This window comes from Epinephelus lanceolatus, chromosome 6, assembly GCF_041903045.1.
Source record: "Epinephelus lanceolatus isolate andai-2023 chromosome 6, ASM4190304v1, whole genome shotgun sequence".
Classification (NCBI taxonomy): domain Eukaryota; kingdom Metazoa; phylum Chordata; class Actinopteri; order Perciformes; family Serranidae; genus Epinephelus; species Epinephelus lanceolatus.
In genome coordinates this window covers 5028393-5051605 of record NC_135739.1, presented here as the reverse complement: position 1 = coordinate 5051605, position 23213 = coordinate 5028393, and the positions used below count along the sequence as shown (strand labels likewise).

The 23213-nt window shown below is 43.8% G+C and overlaps 2 protein-coding genes across 2 annotated transcripts; both read right to left on the bottom strand.

Annotated features, from left to right (window-relative positions):
- Positions 1 to 516: 516 nt before the first annotated feature.
- On the bottom strand, positions 517 to 13248 carry LOC117253691 (GTP-binding protein REM 2-like). Its single transcript, XM_033621290.2, has 6 exons — positions 13075 to 13248; positions 12885 to 12945; positions 10264 to 10573; positions 10061 to 10134; positions 4496 to 4673; positions 517 to 1168 (listed from the first exon to the last, which is right to left on the bottom strand). Exons 2-6 carry the CDS (start codon positions 12936 to 12938, stop codon positions 876 to 878), a joined length of 909 nt encoding a protein of 302 aa, XP_033477181.1. The 5' UTR covers positions 12939 to 12945; positions 13075 to 13248; the 3' UTR covers positions 517 to 875.
- Positions 13249 to 14179: 931 nt separating this feature from the next.
- nrl (neural retina leucine zipper) lies at positions 14180 to 22230 on the bottom strand. The gene is made up of 4 exons (XM_078168506.1): positions 21420 to 22230; positions 21024 to 21311; positions 19620 to 19835; positions 14180 to 16972 (listed from the first exon to the last, which is right to left on the bottom strand). Exons 1-4 carry the CDS (start codon positions 22035 to 22037, stop codon positions 16811 to 16813), a joined length of 1284 nt encoding a protein of 427 aa, XP_078024632.1. The 5' UTR covers positions 22038 to 22230; the 3' UTR covers positions 14180 to 16810.
- Positions 22231 to 23213: the final 983 nt, after the last annotated feature.

Here is a 23213-nt window from a genome sequence, read left to right as displayed (position 1 = left end):
TGGAGTTGAATTTTAGGTTTAAAAAAGAAATACAATTTACAGCACGTGAATCAGCCTCCTTATCTCCAAACCGACATGCAGCATAAAGAGTGGAGGTAAAGCCACAGAGATGAAATTGACATAATGTGTACGTCTCAGTGATTTCAGGTCTCCTTGACAACCGTAACATGGCAACAATCATTCTATATACAATAATCTGTTTCTCCGTCTCTGCTGCCTCTCTTATTGTCACGCTGAGCTCTGTAAATCCACTTTAGATCTCTTTAATTCCCTTCTCTTCTTGCTGGCATTTCACTATTTTACTGCTTCCCATCCCCATGGATACCACAATAGCTGAGTGTAAATGAACACAACGTGAATCATCAGCAAAGTCTAACCCACTAATGAGTTCTGAATCTGTGTGGTCATGACTTTATCCCGGCTTGAGCTGTTGTTAAATGTGATTAATGCTTTCCTCCTCATTGTCACAGTAATAATGTGCCGACTGGTGTAATAAAAGAACCCGAGGCAAACATGCAGACTCAAAAAAGCTATTTATTTAGCTCTCAAAGCTGTGAGGGTGGCATTAAGTAACATTACTATAGTTTATTTACATGTGTACTACAACAGTATTTTATCTTCGCTTTGCTGTTTGGTCTTGTGTACAAAATTTCTATATCATCCTAAAGATAAACATCATCACTAACATCGTTCTCTCTGTTTTCCTCTGCTGGATGCACATGATGATCGCTCATAACATTGTCCTGCCATCGCTCTGGCACTCTCACACCCCCTCTCTCTTGTCCACTACTTGCTTCCTGTCTTTGTTGGTAAACTACATCACTTCCAGCTACCGTTACTACCAATCCGACCATTAATTTCCCCGCGGCGTCTGATCACAGCGCCCCCAGGTCGTGGCACGAGCGGGACTTCTGCCTCAGGAACTTGCCCACTTCTCGCTCTCGTTGGTACCGGGGCACCAGGCTGGACAGGAAACGTTTGGCACGGGAGGTCATGCTCTCACGTTGGCCTCCGCCGGTCATGTCCTCCGCGCTGGTCCCCGGGGGCCAGGGGGGCTGGCCCCTGGCTAGCCGCACCACGCACTCCAGGAGCTCCGGGGTACGGTGGTCCAGAGAGGCAGAGATCTCCAGATACAGACAGTTGAAGAGGGTGGCGCTGGACATGGCCTCTGAGGAGAGAGAAGGGACAAAGGTGATCAAACCTCCTGGAACAACGCATCATTAAAAACAGATTCTTCCATCAGGGAGGGGACTGAAGGCACCAGAGGACAACACTAGGCATCTGTCCTTCCGGTGGTGCTGCTCTGTGGGCGACCCGGACAACTGTGCTGCTGCTTAATTTGCTTTTTTTACATCTGTTTCTGCAATATGTATTTTTATGTGGCAGCGTTTATGTGCAGGACAAATTTCCAGTGGGACAAATAAAGTAATTTTTAATCTTCTTGAGGAGGGTTTCTTTCATCCAGTTTTGCACAACACTTGCAAGCAGTTACAAGGAGCTTATAAAGAAGTTTATAGTGTGATGAGGGCAGATGGTGCAGGCTATTTGAGACTTCATCATTATTGACATTATTGATACACGGTGTCTATCAAAAAATCTTGAGGGGCTAATATGATCTGATGCATAACGACAAGTCAGCCACTGTAAATGTGTCAGAGGCAGTGACAGATGGAGAGCAAGACATGGAAACAAGAGATGTGGAGATTTGTTTGCTAGAGAGGATGCTACATTAGTTTTATCCACAAAAAACCCCCACTGACGAGCTACATTTGCACACCCCGGGCACTTTAATAGGTACATCTGTTCAAGTGCTCGTAAATTCGACTCAGTGTATTTAGTCATGTAGGCATGGTGAAGACGAGCTGCTGAAGTTCAAACGGAGCATCAGAATGAGGAAGAAAAGTGATTTAAGTGACTTTGAACGTGGCATGGTTGTTGGTGCCAGACGGGCTGGTCTGAGTATTTACTGGGATTTTCAGCACAACCATCTCTAGGGTTTACAGAGGATGGTCCCAAAAAGAGCAAATATCCAGTGAGCCAAAATGCCTTGTTGATGCCAGAGGTCAGAGGAGAACGGCCAGACTGGTTCAAGATGATAGAAAGGCAACAGGAAGTCAAATAAGCACTGGTTCCAACCAAGGTGTGCAGAAGACCATCTCTGAAGCAACAACACCTTGTCCAACCTTGAAGCAGATGGGCTACAGCAGCAGAAGACCACACCAGGTGCCACTCCTGTCAGCTAACAACAGGAAACTGAGGCTACAATTCACACGGGTTTTCTCACCAAAACTGGACAATAGAAGATTGGAAAAACCACATTCAGATGGAAGCATGGATCCATCCTGCCTTGTATCAACGCTTCAGGCTGCTGCTGGTGGTGTAATGGTGTAGGGGAGATTTTCTTAGTATCAACTGAGCATGGTTTAAACACCACAGCCTACCTGAGTATTGTTGCAGACCGTGTCCATCCCTTTATGACCACAGTGTACCCATCTTCTGATGGCTACTTCCAGCAGGATAACGCACCATGTCACAAAGCTCACATCATCTCAAACATGACAATGAGTTCACTGTACTCCAATGGCCTCCACAGTCACCAGATCTCGGATGTGGTGCAACGGGAGATTCTCATCATGGATGTGCAGCCGACAAATCTGCAGCAACTGTGTGATGTCATCATGTCAATATGGACCAAAATCTCTGAGGAATGTTTCCAGCACCTTGTTGGATCTATGACACCAAGGATTAAGGCAGCTCTGAAGGCGAAAGGGGTCCAACCTGTTTACAAGCATGGTGTCCCTAATAAAGTGGCCAGTGAGTGTATATTGCCTTAGTGTCATGACCTGTCAAGCTTCCTAATTCATGTTTATTTGTCATCCCTGCGTTTACTGTTTTATTGTGGTATTTGGAAATGGTAAAACGCAGATAGGGGAAGGAGCGGAGAATGCCAGCCGGTGGCAGGTTCACAGCTACAGTCTACATCTGGTGAGACTGGACCAGCACATATGGGCACCAGGACATTGAACTATTTGACTAGTGTAACAGAAAATCATTGTTATGGTGACAACACACGTCAGTAGGGCCGTAAAGTGTGTCACACTCACTAGTTTGAAAGCTCTGTTTTGGCCTATTCCTGAACCTACTTTCCTTACTTAACAGAAAAATAGAACAATTCACCAATTCAAGTTTCTCTCTTTTACTGAACTTAACTTTATTCAGACTCAACAGAAACACCTCTGTTTCACCTCTGGTTTGTTCAAAATAAACCCTCAGTTCACCAAGTTAGACGTTAATCTACACGCTGTTTATCCCTGCAGCCTCTCTCTGTCTCAGCTCTCCCTTGTTCTTTAGAGGCAGCCACAATACATCATGTTTCAACAAACATGCAATTAATGTCAACAAAAGAAACAGGGAAATACGGTAGTTTGATAAAAGTAACGGATTGCTTATTTGAAACCTACAACACTGCTCGTTGGTCGTTACACCAAAACCTCCGCTCAGTCAGTCAGTTTGTTCATATGGAAGTTAGCATGTTGCAATGGCAAAGGTACGCATGAAAATGGCTGCTGCTCTGCCCATCCTGCTATGTTGATTTGAATGGGAATGTCCGTTCTAACCATTCTGTTTCTATGGCTGTGTCCCTTTTTGGTGAATAGAAAACTGACGATCTGATTGGTGTCAGCGCAATCTGATGTGTTTGAAATATAACTGACAAGTTTTCATGCTTTCGTGCACGTACTCTGTGATTGGATGTTTCTCGCTGAAATGGACCTTGGAAATTACAGTTAACTTCTCACCCAGTGTTTTCATGTTAAAAGGCTTGTACCTTTGACTTTTTATCAAAGATAAAGATATTTCGGATGCCCGAAATAACTCCTCCAAGAATAACTACAGATGCTTTTTTAAAACTCTGATTGTTGCTTATTTAGTCTGTAATATTTAATACTGTAGAGAAATGCTTAAGGTTTGAAGTCAGTTTTAATTATATATATCACAATTCACTATTTGCCTCAGAGTGCTTTACAGTCTACAGCATAAAACACCATCTGTACTAAGAGCCTCGCAGCAGACGAGGAATAACTCTCCCAACAAACCCTTTAACTGGGAAAAATGGGAAAAGCCTCAGAAAGAGCAACTGGGACAAGCCAAGTTTTCAGGGGCTTTAGGTTGGGAGAAACGCCACATGCAGTGCACTGCTGCAAAGCCTGTGTACTGTAGAACTGCATGAATGTGGACAGCAGTGCACTCAGCGAATGCTCTCCTACTTAACTGTAACTGCGACTCTCTTCATACTCCCACACTGCGATGAAGCTGAGACACTGACATTTACATTTCCACATATTTCACCCTACGTTAGTGTTTACTGACAGATATAAAGAGCTGCAAATGTCAACACAAACTGTGACGATTAAAGCCACGGCGGAGGGAACCCACACGACAGGCGAATAAAGGGCAATATAATGTTCAAGATGAAAATGTGAAAGGTTGATCTCACCTTGAGAGGTGACCTCACGTGTGCGAACGAGGTCACTTTTATTTCCGACGAGGATGATGGGAGTTTGGGGCTGAGTCTCCCTCAGGAGAAGCCGGAGCTGAGCCGTGCGGTGGAAACTGCGCCTGTCAGTCACTGAAAACACCAGGACACACACCTCACACTGCAGAGCCGACAGGTCCTGAGGGACAGGAAGAGGAAGTATGTCACAATACTGTAGTCGATAATTCAGATCGATGAGTCAGTGTATGTTTATGCAAGTACAACTGAGTTAGCACATATTAAAACACACTGTGGGAATCATCACACTGCAGTGTCCACAAGAATCATGATGAGTGAAAACTTGAAAACTCTCTACGACTCATAAATATTGTTGTCACAGCTTTATGTGCAGAGTAACAGTGGAAGTGCTGCCGGGAGGAACAGACAATTGAGGGTTCTATCTAAAATCCCCTGTGGTTTAGTGGGAAATTGCTACTTTAGATACTGCAGAAAAGGGGCTGCACAATGTGAGGAGAATATGAGATGTGCGATGGAGTTGTTGAATATTGTGATAGCGATATTACTGGCAGTAAATGAGGAGATACTAAGGTGTGCTCAGTTTTCAGTACACTGCTAAAACACCAGGAATTGCTTGTGGGAAATCATTTCCAACATTGTTTTTATAGAGCAAATTGAAAATTGAACTGAACACAAAAGACACTAATTAAAAAAAGTGATAGTTACATTTTAAATTGCAGTTTTCTACTGATAGTCTCCACCTACTCAAAATAAACCTAAGTAGCTGGTTGTTTACAATAAATGTTCTAAACAATTAGGCTCGGGTGGTATCTATATTTTCATATCTTCTTGACATTTCACTGGGGTATACAGTATGACAGGGTTTGTGTAAAAAATAAAGGTAAAAGCTGAGATTGTCATAGTGCCTTTCCTTCATTCCTCATGTGTTGTTTATCATAATTCCTTGTTTGTCTCTCTCTGTGTCTGTGTGTCTGGGCGTGACTCTCATCAGTCTTGCTGCCAATCTTCCTGCTCACCTGGAAGCCATCCACTTATCAACCCCAGCAGTACAAATACCCGGCTCGGCAGTCCAGTCTCTGTCAGATCGTTCAGTCTACCTTGCAGTATGAACTATGGCCTATTTGTCGCTTATTGCGTTTTTTCCTCTTGGACTTTTTTTTTTGCCTAAACCTTGTGTCTCTGTGCCTCACATCCACACTCACCGGTCATCCGTTTGCCTGCCACTCCAACCTGCCAACCTGTTTCTAGCCCTGTTTCTCCCGAGTGCCCTGGATCAGCCCAAGACACCTCTTCTTGCTTTATTGAAAATAAATCTACTTTAAACTGAACAGCTGACTGAGTCACACTTTTGGGTCCAGCTCTCTCTATACTACACAACAGAGATACTGGTGATACAAGTTGTTGTTGCACGTATGTCATTATTTAGCCCAGTGGTTCCAAACTCATACAGCCATGGGGTCCAGATTTCTCCTCAGTCATTAGCTCAAGGTACCGTGGAAATCCAGAGTTCTTGCTAGAGCACAATTTGAATTTGCTCAGTGAGTCACTCTGGCAATCAGTAATGATGCTCATTACCTATGCCGTTGGAGCCGAGCTGCACCAATCACATGGGTGTATCTGATATAAGCGGGCCAGAGGCGAGCTAAACAGATGACGACAGCGCTGCGACGACGAAGTCCGGAATCAGTCAGTAAACATTGCAAGATGGCTACGGATGAACACCAGTTGTTTGAAACGGCTTTGGCCGCTACAATGAACGAGTTAGACTTGGCTTTTTCTCTAAAAGAGGAACAGAAGACGGCGCTCGAGTCTTTCCTTTGCAAGAAGGACGTTTTTGCTGTTTTGCCGACTGGATACGGCAAGAGTCTAATCTACCAGTTAGCTCCGCTGGTAGCTGAGCGTACACGTCACCCCGTGTATTGTTCTGATTGGTCGTAGTGTTATCCAGTTGTGTGCAGTGATATTTTCAAATGCATGCTTAGTGCTGCCCCTCGAGTTGGGCCATTTGCATTACTCATAGCCAGATCCTAAAACTGTCTAGATTTGGGTCTGGATTTCCAGGCTAAGCTCAAGGCGCACACAATCTAACATATTCAGCACCATAAGGTTTGGCCATGTCGTTGAGTTGTTCAATTTCAATTTTCAATTTCAATTTTATTTATAAAGCCCAATATCACAAATCACAATTTGCCTCAGAGGGCTTTACAGCATATGACACCCCTCTGTCCTTTGGACCCTCACAGCGGATAAGGAAAAACTCCCCAAGTTTCTGTCTCTGTCAAGCAGCTGTCCATTAGTCACTCACTCTACTGCAGGAGATGGCACCTTGAAATAAAAGCTCTGTGTCGGAAATTCACTGTACTTCAAAATAAAGTGTGATTTTTACAAACTTGACACATTTGCCAATAACTTGTGGTCTATTAAGAATGGACCTGCGACCTATTTTTGGACCATGACACACCAGTTGGGAACCATTGGTCTAGCCTACACCGCTGTGTTTCTCATGTGTAATTAGCCTTCTTAGACAAATCTTGCAGGTTTTAATACTTATGGCCCCAAGAATAACGAATACATAAGAAATAAGCGCTCCCTTCTTGCTGGAATCAGATCTTTATTTGATGTTATAAATTTCACATGTTCGATCAAATTCTTAATGACTGATTGTCGATAAATTGTTATCATCCCTAATACCAGCACATCAGTAGGCTGAGCAGAGATGCTATGTTCATGTGGCTAATCAACAGTTTTTGTAGTTGGAAGAAGTCATCTCAAGATAGAGTTAGATGTTAGCCTGGATATCCAGACTCAAATCTAGAAAGATTTTGAGTCTGGCCCTCACCGATACACCCTTCCTACCCAAGGGGCGGCACTAACTGAGGCATTTCAAATGCCACCGCACGCAATTGGATAGCACGATGGCCAATCAGAGCAAAAAACAAGGTGACGTATTCATTGCACTAAGCCCCATTTGTTTGCCAACCAGTGGGGCTGACTGATAGATTATGCTTTTGCCGTATCCCGTCGGCAAAACGGCAAAAACGTCCTTCCTGGAAGTGAAGGCTTCTAGGGCAGTCTTCTGTTCCTCTCTCAAGGAAAAAGATAAGTGTAGTTGGCTTAGTGTTTCTTCCAAAGCTAAATTGAATAGACGCGGTCCTGTCCTGCACTGTCCTCATCATGTTACGCCCACCCAGAGCCCGCCTCTGTCAGACAGACTGATCTGATTGGTCCGATAGGCGATTCAGCAGGCTCTGCTCATCGGGGCCAGATCCCTGTGCAGTGCAAATTCGAATTTGCTGGGGGCGGAGCATCTGGATTTCCAGGTTTGTTAGATGTGGCAATACTTCCATTTTCTTTTTTACTAACCCTTTAACATTATCCCCACCTTTTACAGCTGAGCTGCCTGCTCCATCAGAGGAGGCTGACCTCTGGTGGCCTGAGCTGTGCATTACATCGCCTCAATACAGCATCTCCGTATCAGTTCATTGGAAAAAGGAGTATTTGCATTACTGAAAATCATACCTTTAGGATTGCTACATACCCCACTATACTGCAATACCTTGACACCACCCAAGCCTACAAACAATAACACTTCCTCTAGCAACTCTAGACACTAGCTTCTGGGGTACTGCACTTTTGTCTGCGCTCATCGTAACTTCTTTCTTCGACCATGCACACTAGTATGGCAGCACACGCATGCGTGCAGATTCTGACAAATCAGACAATGCCTTACTGCAAATTTAATTTAAAACATTGTTACTTTGTCCAAAGTGTGATAGATTGCTGCTAGAATGAGTTAACATTTTTGTGCACTTCTGGTTCCATCGTCTCGAAAGGGTTCTGGTTAGATGACTGGAATAAGGTCTGCGGTTAACACAAGCTTATTAAGAGACTTTCAGATTTTGTTCTTCAACATGAAATACATCAGTTCATACCCCACTTGTGAATTTGAAGTCTGCACTTTACTCAAAAAAAGACAGTTGCTAACAAGTGGTTAAATGTGACTGCAGAACGTCAACACGCTGAACACGACTTCACAGCCTCATTGTGGTGGCGATAATGAAGTCCCATGGTGTACTTTGTTTATAGCCTAACTTTAGCGTTTTACCCTTATCAACTGCATTTACACTTCAAATATCATAGAAGGCGTGTTTATTTGTGAAAATGATCTTGCTGAGTGAAGCAGGTAAGCGTCAGTTTTTTCCCAATTCAACTGTAACAAGGAAGACAAAATGGCAGAAACTTTTCCTTGCAACAGAACTTATTTCCTCTTTCCTCTATATCTCAATCTTTTGCAATGTATTTATCGTGCAAGTTGACACCTCGAAGACAATAAAAAAAGCCCTACTGCACAACACCTTCAACTCTACTGAGACTCATGCCCTCCAAGGACGACAGAGACAAACATCCCTAAAAATAAAATGTGACTGAGTGAATCCTTCACTCTGTAGACAACTGACTAAACCTCAGCCTGTTTTTAGTTGGAGCTGCCACGGTCCACTGACCTCTCATTTAATTTTGATTAACTCCGGAATTGAGCACAGACCAAAGGCACCTTTTGCAATCTACAGATAGACACAGACAATTATATCAGAAAATTCCTCATGAGGTGACCATTACAGTGCCTCTCGGAACAAATATAGCTCATTACACAATGAGTAACACGTACGGATCCCCACATCAAAAAAGACAGATTGTGTCACGAGTGTGTTTATTCGTCTTCTCTTCACACATCCACCTAAATCCAAAACATTAATGCAGTCACTTGGCACATCTGCTCTGTGGGCAGCTCGCACTCTCCCTCTTCTTCACACATCCACACACAGATGCCTCCAAACTGCACTCGAGGGAAAAGAGGAAAAAGTGTGCAAAACAACCTGATAATGAGCTTTCCTCAGGCAACCAGATGCAGATGCAGCAGATTTATTGTCCTCTTTTTGCCGAAGTGTTTCTCTGAGCTTGGCATCAATTTCTGTTGCACTGACGTCAGGTACAGTAAACAATAAAATGTGCTCCAGATATACAGTGTGAGCCAACTCAAATATGCTGCGTACACAGTCAGCATCTCTTTATGTATTACAGTTACTTTCATTTTCTTTTTGTGTTCACCTTTTGGGCATTTTTCCTCTTTAATGTGAAAATAAATGCTCTCTTTGGACTCATTTCTTCTGCTGTAGCTTCCAAATTTATGTATGAAGCAATGGATGCTGTCTGTTTTTGTCACTTGGCTAGAAATCCAGGAACTATTTTCCCGGCTTATTTGCTGCACAGCAAACAAATGACTTAAAATAAAGACAATCAAATTAGACTGTAGCAAAAGAAGGTTAAGAATTCAATCTGACAAAGGTACATTTTGAGCTCCTTCTTAAACCAGGCTAAGGATTCAGCAGCCCTCAGGCCCTCTGACAGGCCCCGACGTATATACGATATATACCCCAGTGAAATGCCTAAAAGCAGCTGAGCACACAGTATGCAGCTGCACAGAGGGCTCAGTGGTCTAATGAGGGAGCAGGGAGCAGTGTGGGAACCGGGAAGTGTTGTTTGGCTTACCTGTCTCCAGTTGTCATAGATAATGATGGTGCTCTCCTCGTCATCCACGGTGACTGTGCGCACGTAACCCTCCCCTAAGGACAGGGAGCGCAGCAGTTAGGTCTCACATGGGAGATGGGTGCTCTGATTTATTTACCTGATTGCTCACCATGAAAGCACTCACTGCATTACACCGCTCTGCAGGCAAACACACGGCTTTGTACCTTCAGAATCCACAGATGCAGTCCTGTCCATGTCCCCAGCGAGGGCGAGGGCCAGAGAAGACTTCCCCACGCCGTTCTGCCCCAGCAGGGCGATCCTTAAAGGCCCATCAGGTCTGCCCTCAAAAGCCACAGTCAGCGTGTCGTCCAAGGCTGGGCTGAAGCTGATTGGCGAGGCAGAAGGTCCAGCTGCACCTGACGACCAGTCACAGTCATCGTGGACGGCTTCTTCTCGTCTGAGCTGGTGCTTTATAGGCAGAGGAGTGCTTCCTCTGCGAACAGTCGGGGTGCTGCACAGAGTCATACTGTCACACTGGAGGAGAGAGGAACATGGAGGGATGCTCTCTTCAGTTTAGAACCATTTAAAGCGAGTCTGTGGTCAGATATGGTGTTTCTCATGTTAAAAATAGCACTCAGTGTCATATTTGCACGATGTTGTGATACTCCAGTCATGTAGTATTTCTATTACACCTCCATAAAATCAGGGGACTTGCAGCAGAGGCTGATATCCTGCCTTTAAGTCACTTGTGTGAGTCAAGCTTCAAAAACGTTGGATCCTACGATTCCCATAGTACAACTCAGCTTTCATTAGACTTTCCCTGACTCTTAAAGGTCCAGTGTGTAGGATTTAGAGGGAAATACTGACAGAAGTGGAATATAATGAGTGTGTTTTCTTTAGTGTATAATCGACTGAAAAAAAAAAACAACAATTGTCGAATTTTCGTTACCTTAGAATGAGCTGTTTATATCTACACAGGGAGCGGATCCTCCTCCACAGAGATCGCCATGTTGCACCCCCATGTTTCTACAGTAGTCCAGAAAGAACAAACCAAACGCTGGCTCTAGATAGGGCCATTTGCGTTTTTTGCATTTTCCCCGTAGTTAGCAGCCCCTCAGTGACAAGCAGCACTGAAAAAACACTGATTTTTTTTCTGACGTTAAACTGCTTTATTCAGTGTTCTTACCAGTTTTAATCACTGTGTACATTTGTTTTGGAGAGGAAGAGACTTCTGCGGATAATTCAGCTCACAGTAAAAACCTCCTGAACAATGGACACTGGTTTCAGCTGGTTGCTCACTGCTAGATGTCTCTAAATCCCCCTAAATCTTACACACTGGACCTTTAAATGCCCTCATCTTTCAATTGTAACAGCCCCACTTTAGCCTATAACACTGACCTTAGCTCTAATGTCCTAAGGAAATTGGCAAACCACCTCTGCAGACATAGAAGACATAATAAAACGTTTCTCCACAGGATGGGTAGTACTCCTCATGACAAGGATCCAAATTAGTGGAGCGCCCCTTTAAACCTATTAAACCAATTTCCACAACCCTGGTATATTCTACTCTAAAAGCTCAGATACAGACATGGATGGATTACTGAACGGGCCTAACGGACACAGACCAAGGGGCCCAAATTGTCAGAGGCCACCCTGGCTTTCATCTGAAAAATATCACGCAAATTATCACGTACTGACAAGGACGAAACTCAAAACGACCACACAGAGCCACGGAAACACCATAAAGAGACACAACATGACCACAAAGTGACAAAATGAGCGTAAAGAGACACAAAACAATGCATAATGACTACAGAGAGGTGCAAATCAACAGCAAAAAACAGGCAAAACCACCACAAAACTGTGTCTTGCTCCTATGTGGGAGATGTGGTGGGGCCTTTAGTGTGTCATTGCCCAGGGGCCCAATGTGTCATAATCCACTCATGGATACAGAGCAACATTATCATTCATTTGAAGTCATGTTTGTTTCAACTTGATGAATGTAAGTCCAATACTGACTCCCTTCTTAGCTCTGTTTTGGTCTCCACCACCTCCTGAAGAAACTGCCTGGCTCTTCAACTGCTAAATGCTTGTCTGCCATTTGTTGCTGGCACACAGTGGAGTTTAAGAGCTTTTCTGAAAACAGCTGCATCCAAAAACACTAAGAAAGCAGTGAGAATGAAAACACACAATACTGGGTGACAAAACAAAACCAATTAGTTTTCTCAGCTCTATTTTGGTCTCCTCCACCTCCAGGAGAAAATATCTGGCTCTTTAGCTGCTAAATGCTTGTCTGCCTTTTGGAGCTGTTGTTGCTGGCGTACGAGCTGCGTCCAAAAACACTGAGACGACAGTGGGAATAAAAACACACAATACTGGGTGACAAAAGGAAAACAATTAGTTAAAAAAAAAAAAAAACACATAATGAAGCTGTGAACAGGTGAGTGGAAACTATCACTAAACAGCTTTAACATCACACCTCAATTGATCTATTGTTATTATTTTACATGTAAATAGTATATATACTCACTAAAGCCACTTAAATGATGTTTAAAAGCAACAATAATTTTCCAGTTTGTCAAAAGTTGGATTTAATGATTGATTGTAATGATAAATTGACTCAAATGCAGGACACCCCCTCCCTGCACCACCTTCTACCACCTAAACACACACACACATACACACACACACACACACACTGTCAGATCAGATCAATAACACCCTCCATTAATTTCACAGTAAGACATCATTTCATCCCGCCACTTTGCCCCAAACCTGATTAGCTAATTGATCACTGGATATTGGAGCTGTTCGCCCCGAGCTCGCGCAGCCCCGTGCACCTTACCTTGGCCGCCTTCTCCTCGGTGTTGAGCCTATCTTCGGGCACATCTGTCGGCATCTGCAAACTGAAACCAAGCCACCGGGAATGAGGACTCCAAAAGACACACAACACCCACCTCCTCGCCCCCTCCCCTCCCCTTCCCCCTGCCTGACTTTATGAACCCAGCCCCAAGCAACACGGTGTGATCTCTCACCTGTCACGCGGCTCTCGGCAACTACAAAGTAAGCACGGTCTTCCTCTTTCCTCCTTCTCTCGCGCGCTCTCTGCCTCTCTCAGTTTCTATCTCTCTCTACTATCAGTGTGTCTCCTCAGGTTAGGGCCCAGGTCCAGTTCTGCAGTCAGCACCGTCATTCATCACCGCTCTCCACACTGACTATGACTCACTGACTTGACACGTAAATGCTCCTCCAGATTTGGATTCTCTGCAGAGGAGAGATGGAACTCGCGACCCCGAGGACTCACGCGCCGCGAGCGTGTTCTGCAGGTGCATGCAGCTCTGTTTGTGAAAGTGGAGCAGTGGTGCAGGGAGGCAGGCGGGCTGGGAGCAGCGCTGTGGAGAGATGCTCGGTGTCACGAAGCTTTCATTGACCTCTGGAAGGAGGAGGCGATATGGAAAGTGGTCGCTAGGGGGCAGCATAAGACAAGCCCTCACTAATTGGCTCTGTTTGTGTGTGTGTGTGTGTGTGTGTGTCCTTGGGGGATTTATGTTTAAAATGTGACTCATTTGGGTATTCCTTTTGTAGATAGAGGCATGACAACCTGCCTACCTGCCCACCAGATCCATCAGTCTGCCTCCTCTTTTTTGAAAGACACTCGTGACCTTTTGTGAGTGACGGTCTCGTTTACATTTTTCCCAAATCAAGTCATTTCTAGCCCCTGATCCAAGGAGTGTATTTGGACATGTTTTCTGTCAAAATGTGAGTGTGGCCATGAGCAGTGGTGCGTCCCTCCCACACAAAGCCACAATAGACTCCGGCAGTGAGCAGCCAGGGCGCTATTATAGCCCTAATCCTGCTCCTATTATACAGGCCAGAGAGAGAGCGAGAGACACAGAGAGGGAGGTAGAGCTGAAGATGAGGTCATCCCAAACAGTGCACACCCAGGGTCACTGCCTCACTATAGAGGGACAGAGATAAAGAGAGGGATGGAGCAGGGCATGGGGGGCTACAGGGCAAGCTGCAGAGAAAAGGCCTGCAGAAGACTGAGAGCGAGAGATGCTCAGATAGGTGAATAGAAACGAGATGAGGTTAGAGCCTGCCATGCAAGGTGCACAAAAACACTCCACAGCATGACAGGGATGGTAAAGTACTGTTTATTTCATATGCATATGAAACCACACTACAACAGGAGCAGGAAACCATGATCATGGCCGTCATTGTTTGTTAATGCTAATCACAATTGGATAAAATAATAAACTGTAGGAAAGTAAAAATACACGCTAATGGAATAAAACCAATAAAGTAAAATAATTAGAATCAGTACATAAATAAACAATAAATACTGAATAAATAAGTGAATAAATAAAAGAACATTTTATTTAACCTATACCCAAACAAAATAAATAGCTCTAATGCATGAACCCTGGCAATGATTTCATGGGACAGTTAAAGGTTCAATGTGTAAGATTTAGGGGGATTTAATGGCATATAGCAGATTGCAACCAGCTGAAACTTCAGTGTTCACCATTCAGGAGGTTTTTGCCATGAGCCAAATTAACCACAGAGGTCTAAACCTCTCCAAAACAACCCAGTGATTAAAACTGATAAAACCCTAAATAAAGTTCTTTGACGTTACAAATCAGTGTTTTTCTTACTCTGTTCGGCATGTTGCAGATGGCCGGCTTGCCCAGCACCTGCAAAAGTGTGCTCACCTATTTTCTCTGATGACTTAATGTGTGCTCATCTTATTTCTGATCCAGACATTCAGGAGGTTTTAACTGAGAGCCGAATTATCCACAGAGGTCTCTTCCCCTCCACAACAAACAGACCAAGTGATTAAAACTGCAGTTTCACATTACAAATCAGTGTTTTGTTGATGCTGTTTGGCATCTTGGAGACAGGCGGCTAGCCCACCGCATGCTAATGTGCGCTTGCCTCTCTTATAACTAAAGATCCAGATGTTTAGGAAGTTATCACCATGAGCTGAATTATCCACAGATGTGTCCATTCCAAAACAAAAAGACATAGTGACTGACACTGAGTAAAGCAGTGTCACGTTACAAATCAGTGTTTTGTATGTCTGTTGTGGAGCGGCCTCTAACTACGATATACGAAAACGCGAGTGGCTCTATCTACAGCCAGTGTTTGTTTTGTCTATTCTGAGCTACTGTTGCGGTTAACATGGCGATCTCTGCAGACTGAGACCTGGGGTTTCATTTATAAAAAAAATGAATAGGATCCATACTAAAAATGTACATACGGATAAAAGCCAAAAATGGCGTGCGCCCAAAAAAATTCTACAATCTGGCTTCCGCCTCACCATCCACGTCACCAATTGTTTGTTAGCATGGGTCAGAGTTTGTCCCGTCAAGTCTGTTTTTACAAATCAAAACTTTTGTGTGGGAGTCAGCGTACGCCTCTTTCTTTCTTTTGTGTGCACGCAATGTTTATAAATGAGACCCCTGCTTCCTATGCAGATATAAATGGCTCAATATAAGGTACTGAAAACACAAAGATTCTTATCTTCAGGTGATCGTACACTAAAGAAAACATTCTTATTATATTACGTGCTATTTCTGCCAATATGTCCCCCTGGATCCTACACACTGCACCTTTTAAGAAGGGGTCTCCATGAAAAGACTGATTGCATTTTTTTTATTATCCCTGCACCATTAATTTTCTGTTGCATCCGTTAGCCCACAGTACCCGAGTCCACAGTGACCAGCTCTGTGGTGCCGCATGTCGCATTAATATGGTGATCATCCCTGTTACAGAGGTGTTCCATCTGCCCAAAAATAGCTTCTCTAGTCTGGAGAACTGGACACAACCACACAAATCATGCCACACTCTTTTCGCCTGCTGCGATGGGTTTTTCTCTCTCTCTCTCTCTTTCACCATATGCAGTCGCTTTAGTTCAGCACACTACCAGCTCCCTGTATGTAAAAACCCATTTTTAGAGCAAACAGCAAGTCTTCTCCAACCAGCAAAAAGGTAGATTTCTTTGCTAAAACACAAGAGCAATATCCCCACTATTCTGGGATGTTTAGCACAATCACTGGAAGATTCCTATGAAAGGTATCCTTGTACATTCTTTAATCTATGATTATTCATCTTACAAAGAATAACAAGTCTTGGTGAGCTTAAACACTTTGGTAGGCAACTGTGAAATATTAGCTGGCAAATACAACTGCATGCCGTGGATACTTTATCCAAGCCCATACCACTCCACTTCCAGCACCACTGCACTACTCAGACCTCTGCAGCTTTAGCAGCTTATTATAAAAAAACACAACTACAGTTTGAGCCTCGACCGCTCATTTGGAGAGTTCATTGCAGCTATATAATATTGCATAGATAATATGCTCAGCGGTGTCAGGGACTATTGATGAGTTTTAATGCAAGATAAAGCTTTGTCGATCCATTTTTCAGAGTCTTGTTTGTCCGCTGTTGCACCCTCAGCTCAGTTTTGTGCAACTATCATTCACAGTGAAGTAAAAGAGTCCATGAAGCAGCCTAGAGCTGAGTCTAACCCTACAAATTAACAGTCAATTCCCCTTTATTCACTCAAGAGTGGTTTTCACAGTTGTATCGCCCCAAAAACTGCCTGCCAATGCCTCTCTTTCACTTTCTCTCACACACACAAACACACATACACACACATACACATCCTTGTTTTCTTCCCCAAGTCTGATTACTCATCATTGATTGCTCCACGTTGGCTGGTTTCTCATTCCTCTTGGTTTTTTTCTTCCTCTCCCCTGTGGGTTAAGCTCAGAGGAAGTAGTCAGGGGGCGGGGAAGGTGGGTTGCTGGTGCGGGTCGGTGGGGCGTCGCCACCGATGCTGTGGTTCGTGCTGAGGAGCTTCTCGTAGCGAGCCTTGTAGGCGTCTCTCTCCCTCAGCACTCGAGTCAGCTCACACTGTAGCTGGTCCAACTGAGGAGGAGAAAACAAAAATCTTTGTGCTTTTGCTGAGACACAGTGCAAAGATGTTCACTTTTTATTCACGCAAGTGTCAGGAATGTAGGGAATTTAGGACTGTTATGGCTTTAGGCATTGGCATTTTGACTGGTTTTCTATAAGCTTCGCTTTCACTATGCAATTCTGTCTGCCACTTGGTACAATCCACAGATTTATAATAATGCCTAGATACTGGATACCAAGGTGGTGCCTGTTAATTCCAATGGAGTCGCTTGCCTGGCACATATGACAAAAACGTTTTTAGCTTCTGGGTTTACTTCCCTGGCATGCAGCTCACTAAATATGGGCAGTACAAGTTCCCACTCAGCTCATAGACTTTAAATAATGATGACATCACAGATTTTTAAAATTGCTTTCCTTGGCTCATGGAAAGTTTTACAAGTATAAAACCTCCATGGATCAAAAATGGAAAGAACCATAATTGACTTTGTTTGCAGTTTGATGTGTCCCATTGTGTGTTGTCAACAGTTTTACAGACATCTTTTATAATGGTGGCCTATGGGGAAAATGCTCTGTAGGCCTAAGGGGACTTTTTTGCTGCAATACCACGAGTGGCCACTGGGAAAACTGGCTTTAAGGCTAACCTACTTTCCTGGGGCGCTGGTATGATCTTGAACTATGACGGCTAGATTTCTGGCACAAACGACGTGTGTCAACCATGGATATATAAAGAGAACTGGATACAGTGCCGGAGGCAGAGGCAACTGCTATGAAAGTTGCTCAGTGGTGCATGAAGCCAAACAAAGCTTGATTTCTGCAGAATAAAATTACCGCATTTTGCCGCAAATTGCCAAACGGCTAGCTTCTGGTTTAGTGCTCCGCTAACTTAAATGGAGACGAAAATGACTTAATAGTGCAGCTTTTCTAGACTTTAGAAACATTATTGGCCCAAAATGAGTAATTTCGCGGGGGTTGTGACAATTTAATATAGTGGCTAAACCATGTAACTACAACTTCCAAGTCTGTCATGCGATGCCAGTATGTCCAAAAATTTTTCTCCAAAGACTTACATTGTGAAAGAGATGTCTGTAAGTTAAGATATACTTTGTGAGCATCACGACCCCAGCAAAATGACTCGTTTCACTAACGGAATTTGATACATTCAGTTTGATAAAATTACGAAAATCTAGAAGAGCCACTCAATTAAATAATTTTATCTCCATTCAAGTTAGTGGAAGGCTAAACTGGAAGTTAGCAACTTGGTTGGCGAAGATGTGTAATGCACTTGCTCTATGGGCCCCAGGATGTGGAAGGTCTGGGCAGAGGTGGGTAGTAACTAGTTACATTTACTCAGTTACATTTACTTGAGTAACTTTTTGGATAAATTGTACTTTTCAGTAGTTTTAATGCAAAATACTTTTTACTTTTACTTGAGTTATATTGTTTTAAAGCAACAGTACTCTTACTTGAGTACAATATTTGGCTACTCTACCCACCTCTGAGTACATAATTATATATATATATATATATATAAATATATATATATATATATATGTGTACAGTATATTTAAGAATATATTTGTGTTTCTTGTGCCTTGATTTATGTTATGTTTGTAAAGATTTAATTTATTTTTGTTTTAGTTAAAGGGGTATCGTTTAAAATACATGAATTTGCAGATTATTATTTTTGATTGATTACGTTCATGTTCTTATTTTACAAATAAATCAGACGTTACTCAACAGTTACTCAGTACTTGAGTAGTTTTTTCACCAAATACTCTTTTACTCTTACTCAAGTAATTATTTGGATGACTACTTTTTACTTTTACTTGAGTAATTTTGTTCTAAAGCATCAGTACTCTTACTTGAGTACAATATTTGGCTACTCTACCCACCTCTGGGTCTGGGTAATTTCATACTCAAAAACTGAGCATTTTTGGCTTCATGAGCTGTCTGTAGGTCTCTTTATACATCCATGCTACAAGCCTCCAGGAGCACCACTGGGCTTTGAAGCCAATTTGACATAGTGGCCAAGTCATGGAATTACAACTTCTTGGTCCGTCATGTGATGCCATTGGGCCTAAAAATACTTTACCCCATAGACTTACATTGTAAAGCAACATCTCTAAATCAGTAGATACATTTTTAAGAGCGTCACAACCCCCACAAAATGACTCATTTGACTATCAGGATTTCATCAATTTGCTTCGATAACATTCCGAAAGTCTAGAGGAGCTGCACGGTTTAATAATTTTATCCCAGCTGGCGGAAGTCTCTGGTGCATTTGCTCTGTGGGCCCCAGGTTGTACAAGATCTGGCTCCATGTGCCTCTGAGCAGCTTTCATTGGAACGGGGTCCAACCTTCAACACTATATCCAGTTCTCTTTATACATCCACAGGTAGCTATCGGTAGCTACCCCCAGTTACTAATGAGTATCAATGTAAGATGGTGGAACAACTCAAATAACTGTGGAAACTCAACCTAGCAAAGGAAAAAGAGCCGCTTTGCTAGGCTCAAAGTAAAACAGAAAGCGACAGTGGCACGAACAGCAATACCACTAGGAAACACTAGGGGGATGAAAGTTTAAAGTTGTCTCTTTACACTTTTACGATGAGTTTAGATTTATGATTAAGTTTGGGGTCTGAAAAACCTTGGATGTACCTGTTGCGTGAGCACATGCTTCTCTGACTCCAGAGCGTGGCGATGCTGTAAGCGCTTGTAGCGGCAGGACTGGGCATAGCCGCGGTTCTTTAGCGTGCGGCGTTTCTGCTTCAAGCGCACCACCTCGTCCTTACTCACTCCCCGCAGGTGTCGGTTCAGCTCTCGCACTGACAGGCTCACCAGCTGCTCATCAGAGAAGCGCTCATTCACCCCGCACTGCTCAACAGATGGAGAAAACACACACACAGAGAATATGCTGTAGTTTAATGTTAACTGGCAACGAGACACATGCTGGAGGTGATGTATGAGTGTGTACAGTTAGATGAGTGTAAAATGGATTCATCTTTAAATACATGACTGGTGGACATGTGATGTGTTACACTGAGTGTGTGTGAGTGTGTCAGGGGGCACATTTCGGCACCACATGTCTATAATCTGTCATGTAATCTGACTGAGTGTGGGTGACAGTTATCGGGATTACGCACAGCAATAATAGCAGATATTATCATAAGCTCACACTGTGCTCCACATAGAGATCCACCCAGACATCTTGATCGACCAGATTACAAAGTTTAGTTACCTAATTGAAATTACATTCAGCTCTCAACACTGAGTTTTATTCACAGCAAATGATTTTTCCTCCGAGCATATCAGATCATTTGAAGTGTTAGTTCTTAAATAATCATCCGTAATATTGGCTTTAAGATTAAGATCTGGCTCGTGTAAACATCTGAAGCTCATTATAGAAGGTCTGCAAAGGAAATACAGAGAGATTTAAGTACATCAATTACCAAATTTTGTAGCATTTATAAGCAGCACATAAGTGTTTAATAAATGTTTTTTAACACAGCAGAGTAGTAAGCAAATATAATTGTTTATTAATATATTTATTGACAACTTTAACTGCTTGGCGTTAATGATATAAAATATTTCTCTATAGGAGGCGTTATAACTGAGGACAACTATTGTACATTAATAAACACTTAAAGCTGTCCTCATGTACGATTACAACGACATTATAGTGTGTTATAAACCATTTATTAGATGCTTGTGTGGTGGTTATAAATGTTAAATGGAGGAGGGGGTAAAGTATAGCAGATAAATGCATGTTTTTCATTGGAGACTTTGCACCAGTGATTTAGCTCTACTTGTTGCCACACAGAGAGCGATCCTTAAAGTGATGCTTCAGATAGACACAGACATTAATAACAATGTTCTAATGTCCTAATCCTAATCCTTCACTGTGCAATCCCTCTCTCCTTCCGCTCAGCCCTCTAACGCAACAAGTGTCACTGCTCAGTTCTTCCACCTCCAGAAATCTCCCATGTTTTATTGACGAACACTTCCTGTTGATCGTCATTCAACTATTAACCTATTTCACCTGATCAGGACCGATGAGCGTACCTGATTAAGTTGTGGGTGGTGATGATGGTGATGGCTGCCATGCATGGGGTGGTGTGGGTGGTGCTGATGATGGTGATGCTGGTGGTGATGAAGGCGACCCTGGGGGCTGAGGGGTTGTGGGTAGGGAGCTGAGGTGGGGGCGGCGTTTGGGAGAGAGGGCGGGGCAGATGAGAGGAAGACGAGCGGGCGATGGCACATGTCTGTCCCTTTGGGGCAGGAGATGTCGGCCCCGCTGTCGCTGCTGGAGTCTCCCAGGTTACTGCTCGAACTCTGAGAAAGCCCTGGAAACTAAAGAGGAGAGGGGGAGCATGGAAGAGGATGAAGAGGCACATAAGAGTCAGGTCTTTTTATGACAACATTCATAAGAATCATCAAGAAGAAATGACAGACTGTTACCTGTGAGCTGACAGCTGCAGCAGCTGAGTTCAGTAAAGCCTCCACAGCATCCTCACACCCCAGAAAGCCATTGACCGGCCCCCTCTCTCTGTCCCCTCGCTCTGGCACTCCCCCCAAGGCCCCCAGCAAAGTGGCGGGCCCCGTCACTTCCCCTCCAAACTGTTGCTGCAGTGCTGCCAGCCAGATCAGGTCCTCCAGCGAGGCTGGGGTGGGACCCTGAGGCCCGCCGTGGGCCGGACTGCCTTCCACATTCCCCTGAGAGCCGGAGCTGATGCCGGAGGTGAAGCTGTTGGAGATGGAGAGGGGGAAAGAGATGGAGGAGGATGATGAAGAGAGGGAGGAGGAGCCCGAAGGTGGTGGGTGGGCATCGCTGAGCGTTGGTGAAGGTGGCAGCGAGTTGTAAGGGCTGGAGCTCAAACTGGAGTCCTGTGGAGGATGGCTGGTGTACGGAGAACTGGAGGGGTCGTGGGGGAGGCCAGATTTTGGATACGCACATGGGGGAGGGAGCGGAGGGGTGTCAGGTTTCACCTCAAACTTGAGGAGGTCAAAGTCGTTTAGGTACTCCATAGCCAGAGGGCTGGGAGGGAGAGAGGGCATGGGGAGGGAAGGAGAGGACATGGTGTCTGCTGCTGCTGCCGCTGCTGCTGGTGGGAGCTTCAACAGGGTTTTTCCGTATGTCAGGATTGTTGGAAAGTCCAATCCTCTGCCTCAGAGCAGCTCATAGACAGCAGCAGGGGTGATGTCAGGAAGTAGACTGGTGTGTGAGTTTCCTCGGTGAGAAACTGTACGTCCCTGTGTCCTTGTCTCTGTTTCAGTTGTCCTGAAGGAAAGAAAGAATGAAAACAAGATGGTGTTACATGTGTTTTAGTTAAAGATCTATGACATCATTTATAACGGATCTATAAGCTGTAGACTAATGGCTTTATTAATTGTTTTTAAAAGAGTACTTGTATAATGCTTTAATTATTCCACGTGTTCTTCTTTCTTGTCAAAACTTCCGTCTACATTACCCACAACCCCTCACCCCACCCACTCAACTGCAGGCAGGTCAGTTGGAGATTCAGGTGTCTTATGCTAGCAGAGGCTAAAGTAGCCTTGAGCCGCTAGCCTCAAGCAGAGATAAGAAGGGGTGGGTTATAGAGGCCTAGTAAGCTTAGATTGAAAAAATTATTTAAACCTGTGGTCTTCAGCACCAACCAAATCTGACTCAAGTGATGTCACTTGAGGTGATTTATCAGGCTCCAGCTGGAGCCACACGATGCTTTGTACAACTTTTTTCCCTACATGCACAGTTACGCCATAAACTTTTTGCAGACTTTGATGTGTTAAACTGGTGCAGTACCCTTTAATCATTCACTACTGCTCTATAGCAGTGGTTCCCAGCTGGTGGGTTGGAGTCCAAAAGTGGATCATGTGACTCGCAAACACAACGGAAAGCTACTTAACAGAGATAGCAAACTAACTTGACATGGCCAAAAGCAGGTATGGAACTAAATGTATTAAACTGTGTGGAACTTGAACTAATGACTAAGAAGAAATCTGGACCCTGTGGCTGGATCAGTTGGGAATCGCTGCTGCTCTTCAAGCCATTTAGAATGAAAACTTCCTGGTTGCCAGGTTGTGAAAAATCCTCCTCCAGTATTATACTAGCTTTGTCTTTTTAGCCAGCTCTTAATTTAATACAAAAACCTCCTTAAAGAAACAGTGTGTAAGAGGGAGGGGGGTTAGTGACATCTAGTGGTGAGGACTGCAGATTGCAACCAGCTGAAACTTCTCCCTGTTAGAATTTCTTTA

What these genes read in the sequence shown, in the direction of transcription:
- LOC117253691 (XM_033621290.2), bottom strand. Translation starts at nt 12,938, where the DNA reads ATGCCGACAGATGTGCCCGAAGATAGGCTCAACACCGAGGAGAAGGCG. An exon ending in CCGAGGAGAAGGCGGCCAAG is followed by an intron (nt 10,574 to 12,884) that starts GTAAGGTGCACG and finishes TCTCTCCTCCAG; the next exon opens with TGTGACAGTATGACTCTGTG. An exon ending in TGCATCTGTGGATTCTGAAG is followed by an intron (nt 10,135 to 10,263) that starts GTACAAAGCCGT and finishes CCCTGTCCTTAG; the next exon opens with GGGAGGGTTACGTGCGCACA.
- nrl (XM_078168506.1), bottom strand. Translation starts at nt 22,037, where the DNA reads ATGTCCTCTCCTTCCCTCCCCATGCCCTCTCTCCCTCCCAGCCCTCTG. An exon ending in ACCACCCACAACTTAATCAG is followed by an intron (nt 19,836 to 21,023) that starts GTACGCTCATCG and finishes TCTGTTGAGCAG; the next exon opens with TGCGGGGTGAATGAGCGCTT. An exon ending in AGCATGTGCTCACGCAACAG is followed by an intron (nt 16,973 to 19,619) that starts GTACATCCAAGG and finishes TCTCCTCCTCAG; the next exon opens with TTGGACCAGCTACAGTGTGA.